Source organism: Bubalus bubalis, chromosome 11, assembly GCF_019923935.1.
Source record: "Bubalus bubalis isolate 160015118507 breed Murrah chromosome 11, NDDB_SH_1, whole genome shotgun sequence".
Lineage (NCBI taxonomy): Eukaryota > Metazoa > Chordata > Mammalia > Artiodactyla > Bovidae > Bubalus > Bubalus bubalis.
Window position 1 is genome coordinate 18,484,423 of NC_059167.1, and position 19,997 is coordinate 18,504,419.

General features: G+C 37.5%; 1 protein-coding gene across 10 annotated transcripts in view; it reads left to right on the plus strand.

The window, feature by feature from the left end:
• NUMB (NUMB endocytic adaptor protein) overlaps positions 1–19,997 on the plus strand; it is a 162,419-nt gene that overhangs the window by 98,385 nt on the left and 44,037 nt on the right. For all 10 annotated transcript variants that reach the window (XM_025295244.2, XM_006055215.4, XM_045162034.1 and 7 more), the window contains one exon: positions 5,313–5,453. In XM_025295244.2, coding sequence (XP_025151029.1) covers positions 5,328–5,453 — 126 coding nt within the window. In that variant the 5' untranslated portion in view covers positions 5,313–5,327. The remainder of the gene's footprint in view (positions 1–5,312; positions 5,454–19,997) is intronic.

The window sequence follows — 19,997 nt, forward strand, 5'->3', positions numbered from 1 at the left end:
CCCTTGGTATCTCTAATTGTCTTAAAGAGATCTCTAGTCTTTCCCATTCTGTTGTGTTTCCCTATTTCTTTGCACTGATCACTGGCCTTACTACTTTGTTAAACCATTTGTTGGATTGTGGAAGGTCACGGAATGGATCCTGGACAAGGGACTCAGCACAGTGAATGTTTACTATCTAGAATGTAAGCATCGCAAAAACTTATCACTGGTAAGGCTATATCAAGTCATACTGGCCAATTATATGGTGTGTATTTCTCTATTCACGTTGAGTGTGCTGGGTTTAATTCTGTTTATTATATACTAACACCTATTAGAAAAAATTAGGAAAATAATGAGATCATCACAAGAAAAGTTTCACCTATCCTAACTGCTTATGGTTGCCCTGGTCTTTTCCCTGATCTTCAGGCTTAGACACATCTCCACCTGGCAGCCTGATAAACAGACCCCTCAAATTCAACAATTCGGTTCACTGAATTCTTCTATCCAGCTTACTGAGGCCTAAAACTTAGGAGTCATATTTTGATTTCTTTCTCTTCCTCACCTTTTATAATTAATTCCTGCTCTTGACTTTTCCCACAAAGAGAATTCTGTTGATCAACCAAAACTGAGTTTATTAAACTTATTGCAGCAAGGGAGAGCACCACTATGAAAGAGTCTTGGTAGTTAGGGGAAGTTAGGAAAGGTTATTTCTGGGGTTTTGAGATCTGGACTCCGATGGTTTAAGGCAGGTCCTTCAAAGTGGGGGAACTGGTTCGGATGGGCAAAGTTTGTGACACAATATTTAAAATTAATGGACATAGCAAGAAGAGCAGTCTGTTATCATGTGAGAAGAACTGTTTGCCCTGATGCACAAATTGTTTGCCCAGATAGGTTAGTTTGTTAAACTTGCCTGACAAAGTGTAGCTAATTCTTGGCTTACAGTCTTATCATCTTGGGCAGAGTGCTTTCCTGAAGCACAATTACATCATGTTGACTCAGTTAATTCATAGATTTCCTGAATCTATGTTTTGTTGATGATGTTACCTCTACCTGAAATAATCTTTTCCCTCCTACTTCCCACAGTATGTGACTATTTTTTGTTCTTTTAAAACGTAACTCAGGCAGTGTCTCCTATAGGAAATATTTCCTGAACCTAGACTGCTTCTAGGTGATACTGTATATAGTGCTATTATTACATTCTCCATGTTGTGCAGAAATGAACCTTTTCTAAAGGGAGAGAGCCATCTAAAGGCCGGTTGTCTTATTAATTTCTGTATCCACTAGCATTCATAACAGGGCCCAGCACATGGTAAGTTTTCAGTTTTTACTAACCCAAACAAATTGGGTCAGAGGAGGAAGACCAGAGGAATAGGAGATAAGAGGTGATGATTTAATTTTAAATTAATGTAATTGAGGCAATATCAGTGCACCCAAATACAGAAATTTAAGTAAGAGAGGAAGAGTTAAGAGTACAATTAGGAAATGCTCCTAATTGGGGTAATAGTTTGTGTTGATTATTTCTCCAAGAGTGATAATGCAAAGAGAACACCAATGGAGAATTATTTGAGGAATATCTACAATGGGTGGGAGAAAGTAGAGGAAGCCCTCAAAGGCATCGATAGAAACAGAGATGAGGAGGATAAACCAGAGGATTTCCTGATTTGGGCAGTTAAGTTGTACGCAGTGACCTCTGAAAATCTAGTAGAATGGGGATATCATTTTTTTTTTTAATTTAGTTTGTAGGACAAAATAAGTTTGTTCTCAGGTTTTATACTTAGAAAAATGTATTCTTTATATTCTTCAACCAGGACTTCCACGGGGGGTATGATTTTCTTTATTTGGGAGTCAAGTTTAACCTTATTGAGGGCCAGTAGTAAACATGACTTTGAATTAACATTTTCTATTTTTTCTTTTTTTTTTTTTGGTAAGCAAAATCCTTATACATAGATTACCCGAAAATAGAATGTTTGGTTTCTCCCTTGTATTAATTATTATCTTAATTGCTAGATTATTTTGTAAGCCAGTGGTAGTTACACATTAAGAAGTAGCAAGCAAGATATTATGATTATGTATTTTCTTTTTACCAAGTTTATTTTAGAACAGTTACAGATATATCACTAATTTTCAAAAAATTTCCAGCTCTGAAACCCTTTCCTTAAACTTTAACATGGAGCCCCAACATGTAAGTCAGAGAAGGAGAAGCTGGTCTGTTGGAAGCTGGGACAGGGACTAAAAGCCCTCCTGAGAGTTGTGTCAGTCTTCTACCTCCTCCTCTTTCCTTCCAAACACCTGTGGTACCAGGCACTCCTCTGTGGAAATTCTAGGGCCGCCTAAAGCATAGTTCAAAAATCACTGATATGTAATTCTCTTTGTAGAAATGTTGATGTCAAGCCATTTTAATACTGAAAGTGACATGATATTTAGACCCCCAAATCAGATGATACTTCCAGTCTGTTATCTTTATTGGTCAGAAGAATGGTACAACAACAAAGAGCAAATAAATTTGTACTGGTACTATTTAGACAGAGGTTGGATATCAGGGCTTCCCTGATAGCTCAGTTGGTAGAGAATCTACCTGCAGTGCAGGAGACCCTAGTTCGATTCCTGGGTTGGGAAGATGCGCTGGAGAAGGAATAGGCTACCCACTACAGTATTCTTGGGCTTCCCTTGTGGCTCAGCTGGTAAAGAATCTGCTTGCAATGTGGGAGACCTGGGTTCAATCCCTGGGTTGGGAAGATCTCCTGGAGAAGGGAAGGGTTACCCACTCCAGTATTCTGGCCTGGAGAATTCCATGGACTACAGTCCATGGTCTCACAAAGAGTCGGACATGACTGAATGACTTTCACTTCACTTCACTTCACTTCACTGGATGTCTTCCTTTCAGGGAAGTTGTCCAAGTAGTTCCTTTGTCAGTGGGAGGTTGGCCTACTTGCAGTCTCTTCCAACATCAATGATTCTCTGGTCTTACTGTCCACATTTATCCTGCCTTATAAATACCATCTAATAGGATGGGCTCTATTGTATTTTTCATTTCTTCAACTTTATAGTGTGCTGTATATATGACAGGCACTGTATTAGGATGCAAGGGTACTATTTAAACAAGTAAATGTAAACAAATAAGATACAACCTTCCATAAAGGAAATAGAAAATTGCTATAAGGTTTGAGGAGTACAGTTATAGAGGTAAGCAGAGGGTATTCATGGGACTCATATGAAATGAAAGGACCCAGACCAGATAGGGGCTTTTCAGAAAAAATGCTAGCTTCTCATAGAAGCTAGTCTTCATAAGACTGAACTGACTCTTTGAAAATGAGTAAACTTGAACCAGAAGCAAATAGAGAAAGGTCTTTCTAAGCAGAGGAAGGAACATGTACAGAGGCTCTGAAAGATAGCCTGCCTTGTTTAAAGTAGTTTGGGTAGTTGAGTATGCCTGGAGCTTAGCATGTGAATGGAGCTGGTGGGTGAAGCCAGATGAAAAAAGACTGTTTGCACCGTGCTTGGGAATTTGGACTTTACCTTAAAAGTGATGTGAAGCAATTAAAGGATTTTAAGCAGAGTAATTAATGATCAGATTTGTGTTTTAGAAAGCACTCTGTCTGGCATTAGTCAGGAGAACAGATTGAAGTAGACCTCTCTTGGAAGCAGAGAGACCATTAAGTTGTTAAGCTTTTGCAATGATATAAGCAAAAATAAGGATAATAGAACTCACATGGTGGGTGGGGAAATTAATTCAGGATATACTAAGGAAATAAATCCATAGTTATTGGTCCAAGAAAGAATAAAAGTAGAGGTGACTTTCAGGTGTTTGACTTGGCCAGCTGGGTAAGTGTATAGTCTTTTTTTGCTAAGAGAAAGAAATTAAAAAGAAAGGCATCATACGACTTTTGTCTCAAGATTCTTAGAGTGCCACCTTGAGTAAGGATATGGATGTTTTTTATTTTCTTATATTTGTATTTGTATATATTTTTGAACTGTGATGTGAAAGTATATAACAGGATATATATCAAGGAAGGTTAAGGAATTCTTTTTGGAAGTCTATTAGATTAAGATAGACTCTCATTTAAAGTAGTTTAGGAATAAGTGATCTACTTAAAGGAATGGATTACCTTTTGTCCATCCAGCCCTTTGATTATTTAATATCCACCTTGCCTACTCTATAAATCAACTTTTAATTGAGAAATAATAAATTCATTTTTAGAAAATACAGAGATTTTATCATTCATCTCTCAGAATTTTTACCTTTTAAGAAAATGTATGGTAAGAATGGCCTGTCTATGTGAATTAGCTAATTTGGTAATAGTTCTGCTGTGGCATTATGCACTGTAAAATACAAAATGATTTTCCTCTGAATGCAGGCTTTGATTTTCAAGTCTTTCATCGGTGTTATGTGGGAATTAATGTTCCATCCCTTGTTATTTAACATTCCTGGCAGAGATGTTTCCTTTATATAGCTTTGTCACATCATTTTCTCAAGTTAAGATCTCCTTTTAGGCTGGTTGAGGTGCTTAAATCCCTCATGGAAAGAATGAGCAATGCTCCTTAACAGAAAACTGAAGGTATTGGTTTCAGATTTTGAGATTTGCTCTATAAAGGGATACATTCATTATGTTTATTTATTGACTCTTAAATGCTCTATTGTTTCTTATTAGATAAGTCTTCCTTCTCTGTAGTTTTGTGATTTCTTCTGTACCTTTGAAAGCATTAGAGAAGTGCCTCTTCCAGTAACAAAACAAAAACACTGTAGTTTAAACCAAAAAGATTCCCAAATTTCAGTGTTTCAGAATGATTTTTTCCTGCTAAAGATAAAAGTTTTCAGAATATTTTCAGAAATTGTTAGCAGTTTATAATTTGGCCTACATGTACAAATTTCCTTATTCAGTAGTTAAAATGGATTTGAGAGGTAGATTAGTAGGAATAGTCATTGGTTTATTACAATTAAAGTGCTTGAAAGTTCTTAGAATAACATCTCTTCAGATCCTGCAAGAGGTTATTGTTGTTTTACTAGAACTAGTATTATAATTGTCTTTGAAAAAAGTGAAATGATTTGTTTGTTTGAACTTAGGGTTACTCTAAAAGGAAGTATGTTAATTGCTCATTTCCCCCTAAAACAAAACCTTTGATTTGGGATAATAGTTTTTTATTAGTATCATAATCTGAACCTTTAAATATGTGAGAAGTTTCAGTTCAGTTCAGTTCAGTCGCTCAGTCGTGTCCGACTCTTTGTGACCCCATGAATCCCAGCACGCCAGGCCTCCCTGTCCATCACCAACTCCCGGAGTTCACCCAAACTCATGTAAGAAGGTAGTAACTTCCTTTTCATATTTCTTTTACAGCTTGTAAAAATTAAAATGAATAAACTACGGCAGAGTTTTAGGAGAAAGAAAGATGTTTATGTTCCAGAGGCCAGTCGTCCACATCAGTGGCAGACAGATGAAGAAGGAGTTCGTTCTGGAAAATGTAGCTTCCCAGTCAAGGTAAGACCTCATGTTTCTATAAATCTCAATGTGGGAAAAAACTGACAGTTTATTGTATGTGAAATTCCATTAATTAGGACAGTTAAAAGAAAACACTTCAAAAGCTAATCTCTTTATATTCTGCTTCAGTGACAGAATTCGAAGAAAAATAGATTATAATTAATGATTTTTCTCCTTATATTTATTTATTTTTAATATATATGCTTTATTGACTTACATTGTTTCAGGTGCACAGCAAGGTGGTTCAGTTATACAAATATGCATATATTATTTTTGAAACTATTTTCCACCATAAGTTATTACAAGATACTGACTATAGTTCCTTATGATATACAGTAAACCTTTGTTGCTTGTTGCATATCTATTTTTTAATTAGAAATCTAGCATTCTGTTTATACTAAGTCAAACAAGTGGAATCAAAAATGTCATAATTTTGTAATTAGGCAAAAATTCATGTTCTCTAAAATATATATATTATATATATTTATATATATGTATACAAAAGCTTTTCTACTACACTTGATAAAAGCTTGAGAAAGAACAGTCAACAAGAGGAGAAGAGATGGAAGAAATTAAAGAACATAAACTAAAGGAAATGCGGGCACTGAGTATGAAATAGAAAAAGTGAAACAAACTAGGTAAAAGTAAAAGATCATCATATGGTCCAGTTGTTTTTAAACACATCTGCTCATTAGAAACATATCTGGAGCTCTGGAGAAAAAAAGCAATACAAAGCATTTGTAGTTTTCAAAAGATTTCAGGATACTTCTGATATGCATCTAGGTTTTAAAAAGTGATTTTAAAAGGTTTCTCTAATAGATCCTAGTTTTGGTGACACAGAATTCTTTTATTTTTCTCTTGACGAATCATGATACAGTAGTATTAAGTGAGTAATAGTGACATATTCACAATAGTAAAAGATTTGTTTATCGGTTTTCACAATCAGTTCAGTTTGGTCACTCGGTTGTGTCCGACTCTTTGCTACCCCATGGACTGCAGCACGCCAGGCCTCCCTGTCCATCACCAACTCCTGGAGTTTACTCAAACTCATCTCCATTGAGTCGGTGATGCCATCCAACCATCTCATGCTCTGTTGTCCCCTTCTCCTCCTGCCCTCAATCTTTCCCAGCATCAGGATCTTTTCAAATGAGTCAGCTCTTCATACAGGTGGCCAAAATATTGGAGTTTCAACTTCAGCATCAGTCCCTCCAGTGAACACTCAGGACTGATCTCCTTTAGGATGGACTGGTTGGATCTCCTTGCTGTCCAAGGGACTCTGAACAGTCTTCTCCAACACCACAGTTCAAAAGCATCAATTCTTTGGCGTTCAGCTTTCTTTATAGTCCAACTCTCACATCCATACATGACTACGGGAAAAACCATAGTTTTTGACTAGATGGACCTGTGTCAGCAAAATAATGTCTCTGCTTTTTAATATACTGTCTAGGTTGGTCATAACTTTCCTTCCAAGGAGTAAGCATCTTTTAATTTCATGGTTGCAGTCACCACCTTCAGTGATTTTGTGAGCCCAAAAGATAAAGTCTCTCACTGTTCCCATTGTTTGCCCCATCTGTTTGCCATGAAGTGATGGGACCAGATGCCATGATCTTTGTATTTTTAATGTTGAGTTTTAAGCCAGCTGTTTCACTCTACTTTTTCACTTTCATCAAGAGGCTCTTCTGCCATAATGGTGGTGTCATCTGCATATCTGAGATTATTGATATTTCTCCTGGCAATCTTGATTTCAGCTTGTGCTTCATCCAGCCCAGCATTTCTCATGATGTATTCTGCATATAAATTAAATAAGCAGGGTGACAATATACAGCCTTGATGTATTCCTTTCCCAATTTGGAACCAGTTGTTCTTTTGAACTGCATTCAAAAGGGTATATCTTTCCTTTTCTCCTTTGCCTTTAGCTTCTCTTCTTTTCTCAGCTCTTTGTAAGGCCTCCTCAGAGAAACATTTTGCCTTTTTGCATTTCTTTTTCTTGGGGATGGTCTTGATCACTGCCTCCTGTTCAGTGTCATGAACCTTAGTCCATAGTTCTTCCGTCAGTCTGTCTATCAGATCTAATCCCTTGAATTTGCTTGTGACTTCCATTGTATAATCGTAAGGGATTTGATTTAGGTCATACCTGAATGGTCTAATGGTTTTCCCTACTTTCCTCAATTTAAGTCTGAATTTTGCAAGAAGGAGTTCATGATCTGAGCCATAGTTAGCTTCCAGTCTTGTTTTTGTTGACTGTAAAAATAAGTCCTGTAATCAAGGAAATCCTATAATCAAATCCAGATCAGATCAGATCAGTCGCTCAGTTGTGTCTTTGCGACCCCATGAATCGCAGCACGCCAGGCCTCCCTGTCCATCACCAACTCCCGGAGTTCACTCAGACTCATGTCCATCGAGTGAGTGATGCCATCCAGCCATCTCATCCTCTGTCATCCCCTTCTCCTCCTGCCTCCAATCCCTCCCAGCATCAGAGTCTTTTCTGCCCTCAAGACCAGATTACCTGGGGATTCCCAGTCTCTTTGTCAGATCCCCAGGCTGTAAAGCCTTAAGTGGGGTTTACAACCTTCACAGTGGTGGGAGAATTTCTTGGAATTATTGTTCTGTAGTCTGTGGGTTACCCACCCATAGGGTGTGGGATTTGATTTTATTGTGATTGTGCCCCTCCTACCATCTTTCTGTGGCTTCTTCTTTGTCTTTGGATATAGATTATCTTTTTTTAGTATCTTTTTCCAGTGTCCTCCTGTTGATGGTTGTTCAACAGCTAGTTGCAATTTTGGTGCTCTCACAGGAGAAGATGAGCACGCGTCCTTCTACTCTATCATCTTGCACCGGAAGCCTTCTCATTATATTTAAATAAGAATTTCTGGTATATAATTTGAAATCACTACAAATAAGATCACTTCTAATGAAAATACTAATCCTGAAATACCTAAAAATTCTTAATTATCAAGAATCGTTTTTTCCAACAGAACATGCTTACTAATTGTGGAACAAAGTAAGTGGGTATCTGCTTTCTTAAATACAGGCCTGGTATGTTCTATAAAATCTTAAATCAGAAGAGTTAAAAAGGATTTTATCCTTAATCTTTTTTTTTCTATTCGAATAGATATTTTTATTTATTTATTTTTAATTGGAGGCTAATTACTTTACAGTATTGTAGTGGTATCCTTAATCTTGTAACTTTTAATTGAGTTCATTTAAACTAATGCTTTCATTTGTCACATCAGAAAATGGAAGCTTTAAGAGTTTAAGAACATAGTGAAGATCTAGAGAAGGGGATGCCTTGTAGGTGCTTTTTGTTACTGCTACTTGAGACTGAAGAAGAATCATCTGTATTTAAGGTCATAGAAGAAATAAATGTGTGTGCTACACTGTTTAGTGAGAAGAAGCAATTAATAGTTATATATGCTATGAGATGTGTGAGGAGGAAAAAATAGAAGGAACTACACCAAAATGTTAATATCTTGAAGAAGAAACTTTAATTTGAAGTGTTAGCATTTTTCTCTATTTTTTTGTATATTCTTATGTATGAATATTTTTATTGTGATTTTTCTCCTTTTTTACTGCCTTGGTATTATGCATGAAACATGGACCAAAGCCTCAGAAAGAAAAATAGTCAATATGATTGGAAAAGTGATTTTGAGAATCTCTGGGAACTTAATACATGACTCTTAAAATACACGAATTTTCCACAGTCCATCAATGATGAAGCATTTTCCTAATCACTTAGCTTTGTCTGTGCAACTTACTTGCTGAAACTTCTTTTATAGGAATAATAAACTTAATGTTTAATTTTAAGTGGTTAGTATGATATTAAGATCAAAAAAAAAAACAACCCCACCTCTCTTACATAAAACCTAACACTCTTCTTTCGTGCCTCACATCCAGCCAAACAGTGGATTCATTTTGATTATACAAATCAAGTATTAAGTATTGGGTTCCTTAACGTCTTACAGAAAAAACCAAATGAACTTTTTGGCCAACCTGATACATTGAAGTGGCTCCTCTTACACATTGCTGATTGCTTGGAGGATACTTTGCAACTTCATGGGAGGGCAATTTGGAAAATATCAGTTAAAATTTTCAATGCACTTTTCATTTGACTAGCAATTTTACATTTGAGAATTACATCTATAGATATATACTGGCATGAGTGGTCATTCTAGCAATTTGTTTATAATAGTAAAAATGTGGAAACTCAGTTAAACATCATTCTGAGACTAGATAAAGAAATTATGACATCTGTTGAGGGGAATTCTTTGACACTTAAAAAAAGAATAAGGTAGATCTATCTTCACATATTTATAAATTTTTTTGAACTCCTGCTATGTGCCAGACAGATGTTAAGTGGTAAGCAAATAAGACACAGTTCTCGCTCTGTGGCGTTTATAGTCTCCTTATGGGGGAGAGACTTTTAATTTGATATCTGTGTTACTAATACATGATTACAGACTGAGATAAGTGCTTTTTATTTACTTTTTTTCTCTTTTCAAAAAGTTTTTTGAAATATACCTGATACACAATGTTATGTTGGTTTCAAGTGTACATCTAAGTGATTCAGCTATGCATTCTTTGTTTGCATTCTCTTCTATTATAGGTTATTACAAGATGCTGAATATAGTTCCTTGTGCTATATATACAGTAGGTCCTTGTTGTTATCTATTTTATATATAGTAGTGTACATATTTTGATCCCAAACTCCTAACTCTCCCTGCCCTCCCCTTTCCCCTTTGGTAATGCTAAGTTATGGCTGAGTAATATCCCATATTGTGTATATATCACATCTTCTTTATCCATTCACCTATCGATGGACACTTGGGTTATTTCCATGTCTTGGCTGTTGTAAATAGTGCTGCTATGAACATTAAGGTGTGTGTATCTTTCTGAATTATAGTTTTCTCCTTATATATGCCTAGGAGTGGAATTGCAGGATCACGTGGTAGCTCTGATTCTAGTTTTTTAAGAAACCTCCATACTGTTCTCCTTAGTGGCTGCACTAGTTTACATTCCTAGTAACAGTGTAAGGTGGTTCCTTTTTCTTGGTGCCCTTTCCAGCATTTATTATTTGTAGACTTTTGGACATGGCTATTAACCAGATTTAGAAAAGGCAGAGGAACCAGAGATCAAATTGCCAACATCCATTGGATCATTGAAAAAGCAGGAGAGTTCCAGAAAAACATCTACTTCTGCTTTATTGATTACTCCAAAGCCTTTGTGTGAATCACAACAACTGGAAAATTCTTCAACCGATGGGAATATCAAACCACCTTACCTGCCTCCTGAGAAATCTGTATGCAAGTCAAGAAGCAACAGTTAGAATTGGATGTGAAACAACAGACTGGTTCCAAAGCAGAAAAGGAGTACATCAAGGATGTATATTGTCACCCTGCTTATTTAACTTATATGCAGAATATATCATGTGAAATGCAGGGCTGGATGAGGCACAAGCTGGAATCAAGATTGCCAGGAGAAATATCAATAGGCAGATGATACCACCCTTATGGCAGAAAGTGAAGAAGAACTAAAGAGCCTCTTGATGAAAGTGAAAGAGGAGAGTGAAAAAGTTGGCTTAAAACTCAACATTCAGAAAACAAAAATCATGGCATCCCATCACTTCATGGCAAATAGATGGGGAAACAGTGAGAGACTTTATTTTGGGGGCTCCAAAATCACTGCAGATGGTGACTGCAGCCATGAAATTAAAAGACTCCTGCTCCTTGGAAGAAAAGCTATGACCAACCTAGACAGCATATTAAAAAGCAGACATACTTTGCCAACAAAGGTCCCATCTAGTCAAAGCTATGGTTTTTCCAGTAGTTATATGTGGATTTGAGAGTTGGACTATAAAGAAAGCTGAGCGCCAAAAGAATTGATCCTTTTGAACTGTGGTGTTGGAAAAGATTCTTGGAGTTCCTTGGACTGCAAGGAGATCCAGGCAGTCCATCCTAAAGGAAATCAGTCCTAAATGTTCATTGGGCAGACTGATGCTGAAGCTGAAGCTCCAGTACTTTGGCCACCTGATGTTAAGAACTGACTCATTGGAAAAGATCCTTGATGCTGGGAAAGATTGAAGGCAGGAAGAGAAGGGGATGATAGAGGATGAGATGGTTAGATGGCATCACCGACGCTATGGACATGAGTTTGAGTAAGCTCCAGGAGTGGGTGATGGACAGGGAGGCCTGGTGTGCTGCAGTCCATGGGGTTGGAAAGAGTCGGACACAACTGAGCAACTGAACTGCACTTAATTGAGTCTAACGGGTGTGAGGTAGTACTTCATTGTAGTTTTGATTTGCATTTCTCTAATAGCTAGCAATGTTGAGCATCTTTTCATGTGGCTGTTGGACATCTGTATGTCTTCTTTGGAGAAATGTCTATGTAGGTCATCCGCTCATTTTTTGATTGGGTTGTTTGATTTTTGATATTGAGCTGTACAAGCTATTTGTATGTTTTGGAAATAAGCCCCCTTGTTGGTCATACTGTTTGCAAATATTTTCTCCCATTCTGTAGGTTGTCTTTTTGTGTTGTTATCTGTGGTTTTCTTTTCTGTGCAGAAGTTTTTTAGTTTAACTAGGTCACATTTGTTTGAGGTAAGTGCTTTTTAAAAAGGGAATCAATCTGGTTCTTTAATAGCACGTAACAAAACAACATGACCTAGACTATAGGATCAGGGAAGGCTTCCTTGAGAAAGTAAAGTTTGACCTGATATCTAAAGGTTTAGTAGGAATGAATTAGGTGCGAAGATAGGCAGAGCATTTCAGAATGAGGGAAAGTATGTGTACATAGGCACTGGTGGTGGGAGGAAAGAATAGTATCAAGGCACTAAAAGAAGGCTATAGTATCGGAAGTTTAGATGAACCTGGAAAGAATTAGGGCAAAGATTTGTAGGCCATGTTAAGGCTTTGGGACTTCTAGAGTAATGGAATTTAAAAAAAATTAAAAGATGCTTGTTCCTTGAAAGAAAAGCTATGACAGACCTGGACAGTGTATTAAAAAGCAGAGACATCACTTTGCTGACAAAAGGTCCATATAGTCAAAGCTGTGGTTTTTCCAGTAGTCTGGAAACTGTGGTTTTCCAGCAGTATATGGGTATGAGAGTTGGACCATAAAGAAGGCTGAGTGCCAAAGAATTGATGCTTTTGAACTGTGGTGCTAAAGGAAATCAATCCTGAATATTTATTGGAAAGACTGAAGCTGAAGCTTTAATACTTTGGCCACCTGATGTGAAGGGCCAACTCATTGGAAAAGACCCTGATGCTGGGAATGACTGAAGACAGGAGGGGAAGGGGACGACAGAGGATGAGATGATTGGATGGCATCACCAATTCACGAATGGACATGAGTTTAAGCAAACTCTTGAAAATGGTGAAGGACAAAGAAGCCTGGTGTTCTGCAGTCCATGGGGTCACAAAGAGTCAGACATGACTGAGCCATTGAACAACAACATAGTGGTTACAAAGAGTCTGGTGAAAGATTACTAATCCACAGGGTAGATAATGGTAGGCTGGACTAGGGTGGTGACTGCTGAGATGAAAAGAAAAGTAAATTGAAAGATAATTGAGATAAAGGCAGTAGGAATTGGAGACAGATTGCATCTAGGAAATGAAAAGGGGTAGTACAAGAGGATACCTAGTATCTTGTCCCAGACTGATAGAGGTGCTGATCATTGATACAGGAAATACTGAAAGAGTGTTCTCTGCATGTGCTTATGCAGAATATTTTAGGGTATCATTAAGTGATAAAGGCAAGGTACAGAACAGTTTATATGGAATGATTCTATTTATAGTTAAACAGAAAAAAAATTAAAACTTCCTGGTGGTCCAGTGGTTAAGAATCCGCCTTCCAATGCGGGGGATGTGGGTTGGATCACTGGTTGAGTAATGAGGATCCCACATGCCATGGGGTAACTAAGCCCACTTGCCACAACTAGAGAACCCACGTGCTGCAACTAAAACCCAGTGCAGCCAAAAATAAATAAATAATGTTAAGAAAAGAAAATATGTATATGCTCACATATATGTAAGAAATATCTGTAAGAAGACAACACAGGTAATTCAGAACTCTGATAGTAAAGAATTGGTGATTTGTTCACTTTTGAATATATGTCCTTTGGAATTAGTGGCTTTTTTTTTTTATCATGAATATGTATCATATTTATAATTAGCACATATATATATATTTTAAACCTCATTCATAGGATTCTGAGCAGTTAAAATAATTATAGTAAAGTTAATTGAAGCACTTTTAATTGGCTACAAAATACATTAGCTTTAAAGTATTTTATGTAAGATAAATAGGCTCAGTATCTTTGTGTAGTTCTCATTTGTGGTAAGAAATTGCTGGTTGGGATGTATTTTAGAGGTAAGCACAGAAGATATAAAATTTATATCTTAGAAGGACTTCCCAAGCGGCACTAGTGGTAAATAACCTGACTGCCAGTGCAGGAGACATAAGAGACGTGGGTTCAATCCTTGGGTTGGGAAGACCCCCTGGAGGAGGAAATGGCAACCTTCTCCAGTATTCTTGCCTGGGAAATCCCATGGACAGAGGAGCCTGGCAGGTTACGGTCCTTAAGGTCACAGAGAGTCTTACACGACTGAAGCAACTTAACATGCACACACAATATCTAGGGCAGCTTATTTAGAGTGTTTTTGTTTGGTCTTTTCCAAATGGTCTTTTGAAATCCTTTCAAGATGTTCATCTTCTCTGCTGTGTGTGCCTCCCTTACCTGCCTTCCTTCCAACCCATCCCATCCCACCCTATCCCACACACTTACATGCAGGTGACCTAGGGTAGAATCAAAACCTGAAATTTTTTCCCCTATAACCTAGAGATAGATGCATTTTCTCAATCATACTGGGCAAATGATATCTGGGCTTGCCTTAGAAACCATGAATTCTAAACTAGTATTGGATTAGTATGAAAAGTTTCCCATGTAGGCAGCTAGTAGGGTGATGGGCATGCTCACTGAGGGAGACCATATTTGGGGATAGAGATGAGTTGCTTTTGAGGTACATATGAGAGTTGCACGTGCATATCCCCACTGACCAAAAGCACCATGAGCTTTGATTTTGAGGTTACAAATTTTAGTGAGTAGGTGAGTTTGGAAATATGGAATCCTCAAATAATATATATATAGCTATATATAAATCATCATTAGAATCATGTGTCAGTGAGATTGCCTAAGTGAGAAGAGAAGGTGGCCTGGGACAAATATAGAAAGGACAGGCAGTATAAATGAGTATCTTCAAAGGAAAATAAGAATGAGTAGCCAGAGAGACAAGAAACCAGGATAATGTAGTCTCAGACACCAAGATTTTCAAGTAAGAAAAATTGGTCAAATGCTGTAAAGAAATCAAGTAAGAAATGAAACTTCATTAGATTAAATATTTGAAGGTGTTGGTGATTTAGAGTGGAGTCATGGGGATGGAATCTATGTTGAGTGGACGGATGCAAAATAAGGAGATAACAAATCTAGAGATTACTAATCCCAGAAGTTTGTCAGACAAGGTTATGTGATGGGAGAAGGGTTCAAGGGGGGGAAGTATTGCAAGAAGTAGAAGAAAACTTTTGGTGATAATGGCTGATTGTGATGATGGTTTCTCAGTTATATATTTGATTAAAAAACTCAGCAGATTATGTACTTTGAAAGTGTGTATTTTGTTGTATGTCAGTTATACCTCAGTAAGGCAGTTAAATTTTGTTTTTCAGGAAATGTGTCTTCAAAGGAGACTAGAAAGGCAGAGTAACAAAAGGAGTGTTAAGTTGAAAAACTATGTGTATATTTTGTTTTGATTTTTTAAAAACAGATTTATTAGATATAATTTGCATAAAGTGAAGTTTACTGATTTAAAGTGTGTAAATCACCAGTGGCTTGATTTCGTGTTGAATTTTGTTTTTAAAATAGTAGAGACCTGAGCATAAAGGTCTCCACAAAGAAGCATGGAGAGAGTGGATTAGTTCTAGAGTGGAGGAAGGATGCTGCTTCTATTTTAATAGTAGCAAAGGTGGAAAACAGGGCAAATGCACTTTAATTTATGGTGTTGGTGGCCTGAAATTGATGAGATTCTATTCTAAAGATATATTTTCTCAAAGAAATAAAAAGTGAAGGCATGTGTAGAACAGCGGAGAGAGAGATTATAGAATTAGATTTTGAAGACTGGCATAGCTACTCTAGAGAACAAGCAATACAGACTATGCAATTACTCAAAATAGAAATGCAGTTACTAGACATTAGTCAAATGAAGCTCCAGCTGGTTTGATCTCTGCCATGTGTTTTTAAATATACTAGTGCCTATGAAGTGTAATAATATTAGAACAGTAATTAAAGTAGGTTTCAAAGCTTGTCTTACAATTCTATCTGCTAATTAAAAAAAGATACTGTTAATAAACAGAATTATGTCCTCGCTCATTATTATCAAACGGTAAAGACCAAGGGAACAAATGCATTTTGTATCAGAATGGGACGGCTCTTTACAGACAGATACATGGAGACTTCCCATTACTTTCCATTGGCTAAGATGGAATCAAGTCAAATCTATAGTTGAAAGTCAAGAAAACAAATACTTGGTGTTTTCAGCCTGTACCAAGGAGGCAAGCTCTTCTTGCAGGGAAACCAGTTGAAAGGATGACTGTCATGTAAGCAACTAACAATGTCAGCCACAGTCACTCTATCGTATATGATCTTCACTGTCCTCTCATTTTGTGTTATTTTTTCCTGCTGCCACTGCTTTAATCAAGTCCTCATCTTTGTTTTCTCCCTCAGACCATTATAAGAGCTCTTGACCTTTTTTTTTTTTTTTTTTTTTTTTTGCTTTTGATCTTGTTTTCCTTCCAAACTATTGTCTTCGTGCATAGTAGGGATGGGGGAGCCTGGTGGGCTGCCGTCTATGGGGTCGCACAGAGTCGGACACGACTGAAGCGACTTAGCAGCAGCAGCAGTGATCTTTCTAAATTGTAAATATAGTTATGTCACTTTCCTGCTTCCTGTGCTTCAGTGGCTCTGTTATAAAATCCTGGAGAGGCATCTAGGCTTTTGTAAAAGTGTACATTTTTAAGCCAAACTACCTGAATTTGTGTTTGATCTATGCCAGTTATTATTAATTGTGTGATCTCTCTTAAAAATTACTTACCCTTTGATGAATGGATAAAGAAGATGTGGTATGTATATACAATGGAATATTAGCCATAAAAAAGAATGAAATAGGGACTTCCCTGGTTGGCCCATTGGCTAAGACTCCACATTCCCAATGCAAGGGGCCTAGGTTTGATCCCTTGTCAAGGAACTAGATCCCACGTGCCACAAATAAGAGTTCATGTGCTGCAAGTAAGACCTGGTGCAGCCGAATTAAAAAGAAAGAAAGAAAGAAAGAAAGAGAAATTATCTGTTGACACAATGGATGAGAATCCGCCTGCCAGTGTAGGAGGCACAGGTTCAATCCCTGATCCAGGAAGAGCCCAAATGCCTTGGAGCAACTCAGCCTGTATGCCACAACTTCTGAAGCCTATGTGCTGTAACATCTGAAGCCTGCAAGCGTGGAGCCTGTGTTCCGCAGCAAGAGAAGCCCTTGCACTTCAATGAAGAGTAGCACCCACTCACTGCAACTGGAGAAAGCCCGTGCACAGCAATGAAGACCCAGCACAGCCATAAATAAAGAAAGAATGAAATAAAGCCATTGGCAGCAACATGGATGGACCTGGAGATTATCACACTAAGTAAAGTAAGCCAGAAAGAAAAAGACAAATAACATTATATTGCTTATATATGGAATCTTTAAAAAAAAAATTTTTTTTTTAATGAACTTATGTATCAAACAGAAGTAGAAGCACAGATATAGGTAACAAATTTACAGTTACCAAAGGGGAAAGTGGGTCCAGGATAAATTAGGAGTTTGGGATTGACATATATACACTACTATATATTAATATAAAGTTAACCAACAAGCACCTGCTGTATAGCACAGAGAACTATACTAAGTATTTTGTAATAACCTATGAAGGAGAAGAATCTGAAAAAGAGTCTGTGTGTGTGTGATGTGTATGCGTGCACGTGCACGCACTAAGTCACTTCAGTTGTGTCTGACTCTGTGTGACCCCATGGACTGCAGCCCGCCAGGCTCTATGGGCTTCTCCAGGCAAGAATACTAGAGTAGGTTGCCATGCCCTCTTCCAGGGGATCTTGCTGACCCAGGGAGCAAACCGGCATCTCTTACATCTAACCTGCATTGGCAGGCAGATTCTTTACCATTAGTGGCACCTGGGAAGCTGGGAGGCCAGGAAGCCCCCATATGTATGTGTGTGTGTGTGTAAATTGAATCACTTTGTACTGCACCTGAAACAGTTTAAATCAACTATATGTCAATAAAAAAATTTAAAAAGAAATTACTTAACCTCTCTGTGCCTCAGTTTTTTCATCTATAAAATGAGAACTTGAATTAGTATAGGTTATGAAAATTAAGTTAGGGCTTCCCAGGTAGTGCTCATGGTAAAGAACCCGCCTGCCAATGCAGGAGATGTAAGAGACGTGGGTTCAATCCCTGGGTCGGGAAGATCCCCTGAAGGAGGTCACAGCAATCCACTCTGGTATTCTTGCCGGAGAATCCCATGGACAGAGGAGCCTGATGGGATACAGTCCATGGGGTAATAAAGAGTCGGACAGGACTGAAGTGACTTAGCACACGTGAAAATTAAATGAGTAGATACATTATATGAAAAACACACCACTAGCACATAGTGCTGCTGCTGCTGCTAAGTCGCTTCAGTCGTGTCTGACTCTGTGCGACCCCATAGACGGCAGCCCACTAGGTTCCCCCATCCCTGGGATTCTCCAGGCAAGAACACTGGAGTGGGTTGCCATTTCCTTCTCCAATGCATGAAAGTGAAAAGTGAAAGTGAAGTCGCTCAGTCGTGTCCAACTCTTAGCGACCCCATAGACTGCAGCCTACCAGGCTCCTCCGTCCATGGGATTTTCCAGACAAGAGTACTTGGAGTGGGGTGCCATTGCCTTCTCCAAGCACATAGTGAGTACACAATAAATATTTGCTGCTGCTCTTGGTGTTATTGGTTAGATAACAACTGAATGTTGAAGTTTTTAATCTGAATTTCTTGGGTGTTTTCCTTAATTGATTTTTCTTTAAAACACTGCAAGTTAAATATCTTCTCTTGAAAAGGAGTCAAGTTTTTGATAGATGTTTGGTGCCTGAGGACTTATGCATTGGTCATACCAACTTCTCTTAGCTGTAAAAATTCTCTTTATCCCAGGAGATGAAATATTTTCTGTTGCTTACAATTTTACAGCTTGAGTGTGACAGTCTTCTGCATACTCAGTGTTTCATTTCAAAGCTGCTTCACACTGTAAAACTTAATGTTCAGTCATTTTAATCTATTTTAAGCTTTAAATTTAAGTGATTAGATTTAACCCATATGCTTAGTTTAGTTTTTTTTTTTTTGGTTGTGCTGAGTGACTTGTAGGATCTTAGTTCTGTGACTGGGGATTGAACCCCAGCTCAGCAGTAAAAGCATGGAGTCCTAACCACTGGTCTGCTGGGGAATTCCAATATATACTTAGTTTAGATGAATTGTTCAAATGTAATTGTGCTCCAAATTTATACATAAAAAATAGTCCATTTTAATTTAGCTGCTACTTTTTGATTAAAGCCCCTAAACAAGGTTTGATGTATGTTGTGCACATCTGCATCCTGTATTTGCCTATAACATAGGCTATGTGTATGTGATAATGTGCCTTATAGCTTCTTATAAATTAATGACTGTCACTGTTTGTTAATGTTGAGAACTGCTGACTATGCAGTCTCTCACATCAGAGCTCTGCAGTTCTTCTCATGGATAACAGTATCAGAGGGATAATCTACTTTTAAATTTTTTTTTTTTTTTTCCAAGAAAACGAAAAATGACATAATTCATCCAAGAATGAAATTCTACATACTAGTTTTTCTAAGCTACATTTTTGTGAATAAAAGTCCCTGACTCAGAGGGAGTTTGGAAAAGGCATACAGACAAAAGAAGTCTCAGTGTCAAATATTTTAGCCATTAAAGCATAAATCAGCTGCAGTTCTTTGGTGAGGTAGTGTCTCAGAGAGGAAAAGAGACATTTTTAATAATGTTTTTTTCAATTGGCATGTTTTTCTAATAGACAGAAGGCTGATTTCCATCTCCACATTTCTAAAATAGATTATGTGACTAAGTCAGTCCATGTGAGATACTTTTATTTTCTTCTTTTTACCAAGTCTTTTCATCAAGTCTTCCCTCCTTTCCCCCTCTCCCCGTCCCCTTGTCATAAATACCTGTATGTGACCAGTTGAGTTGATCAAGATGATAGAATAAAATCTTTTGGAAACACTTTGAAATTCTCTATTCATTTCTCCAAATTGGAAGGGAAGAGATTAATAGTCATCATATGCAGATGACATGATGCTTTATACAGAAAACCCTAAAAAGTCCACACAGAAACTTTTAGAACTGATAAATGAGTTCAGCAAGGTGCAGGATGCAATATTAACATACAGAAATCTGTTCCATTTCTTT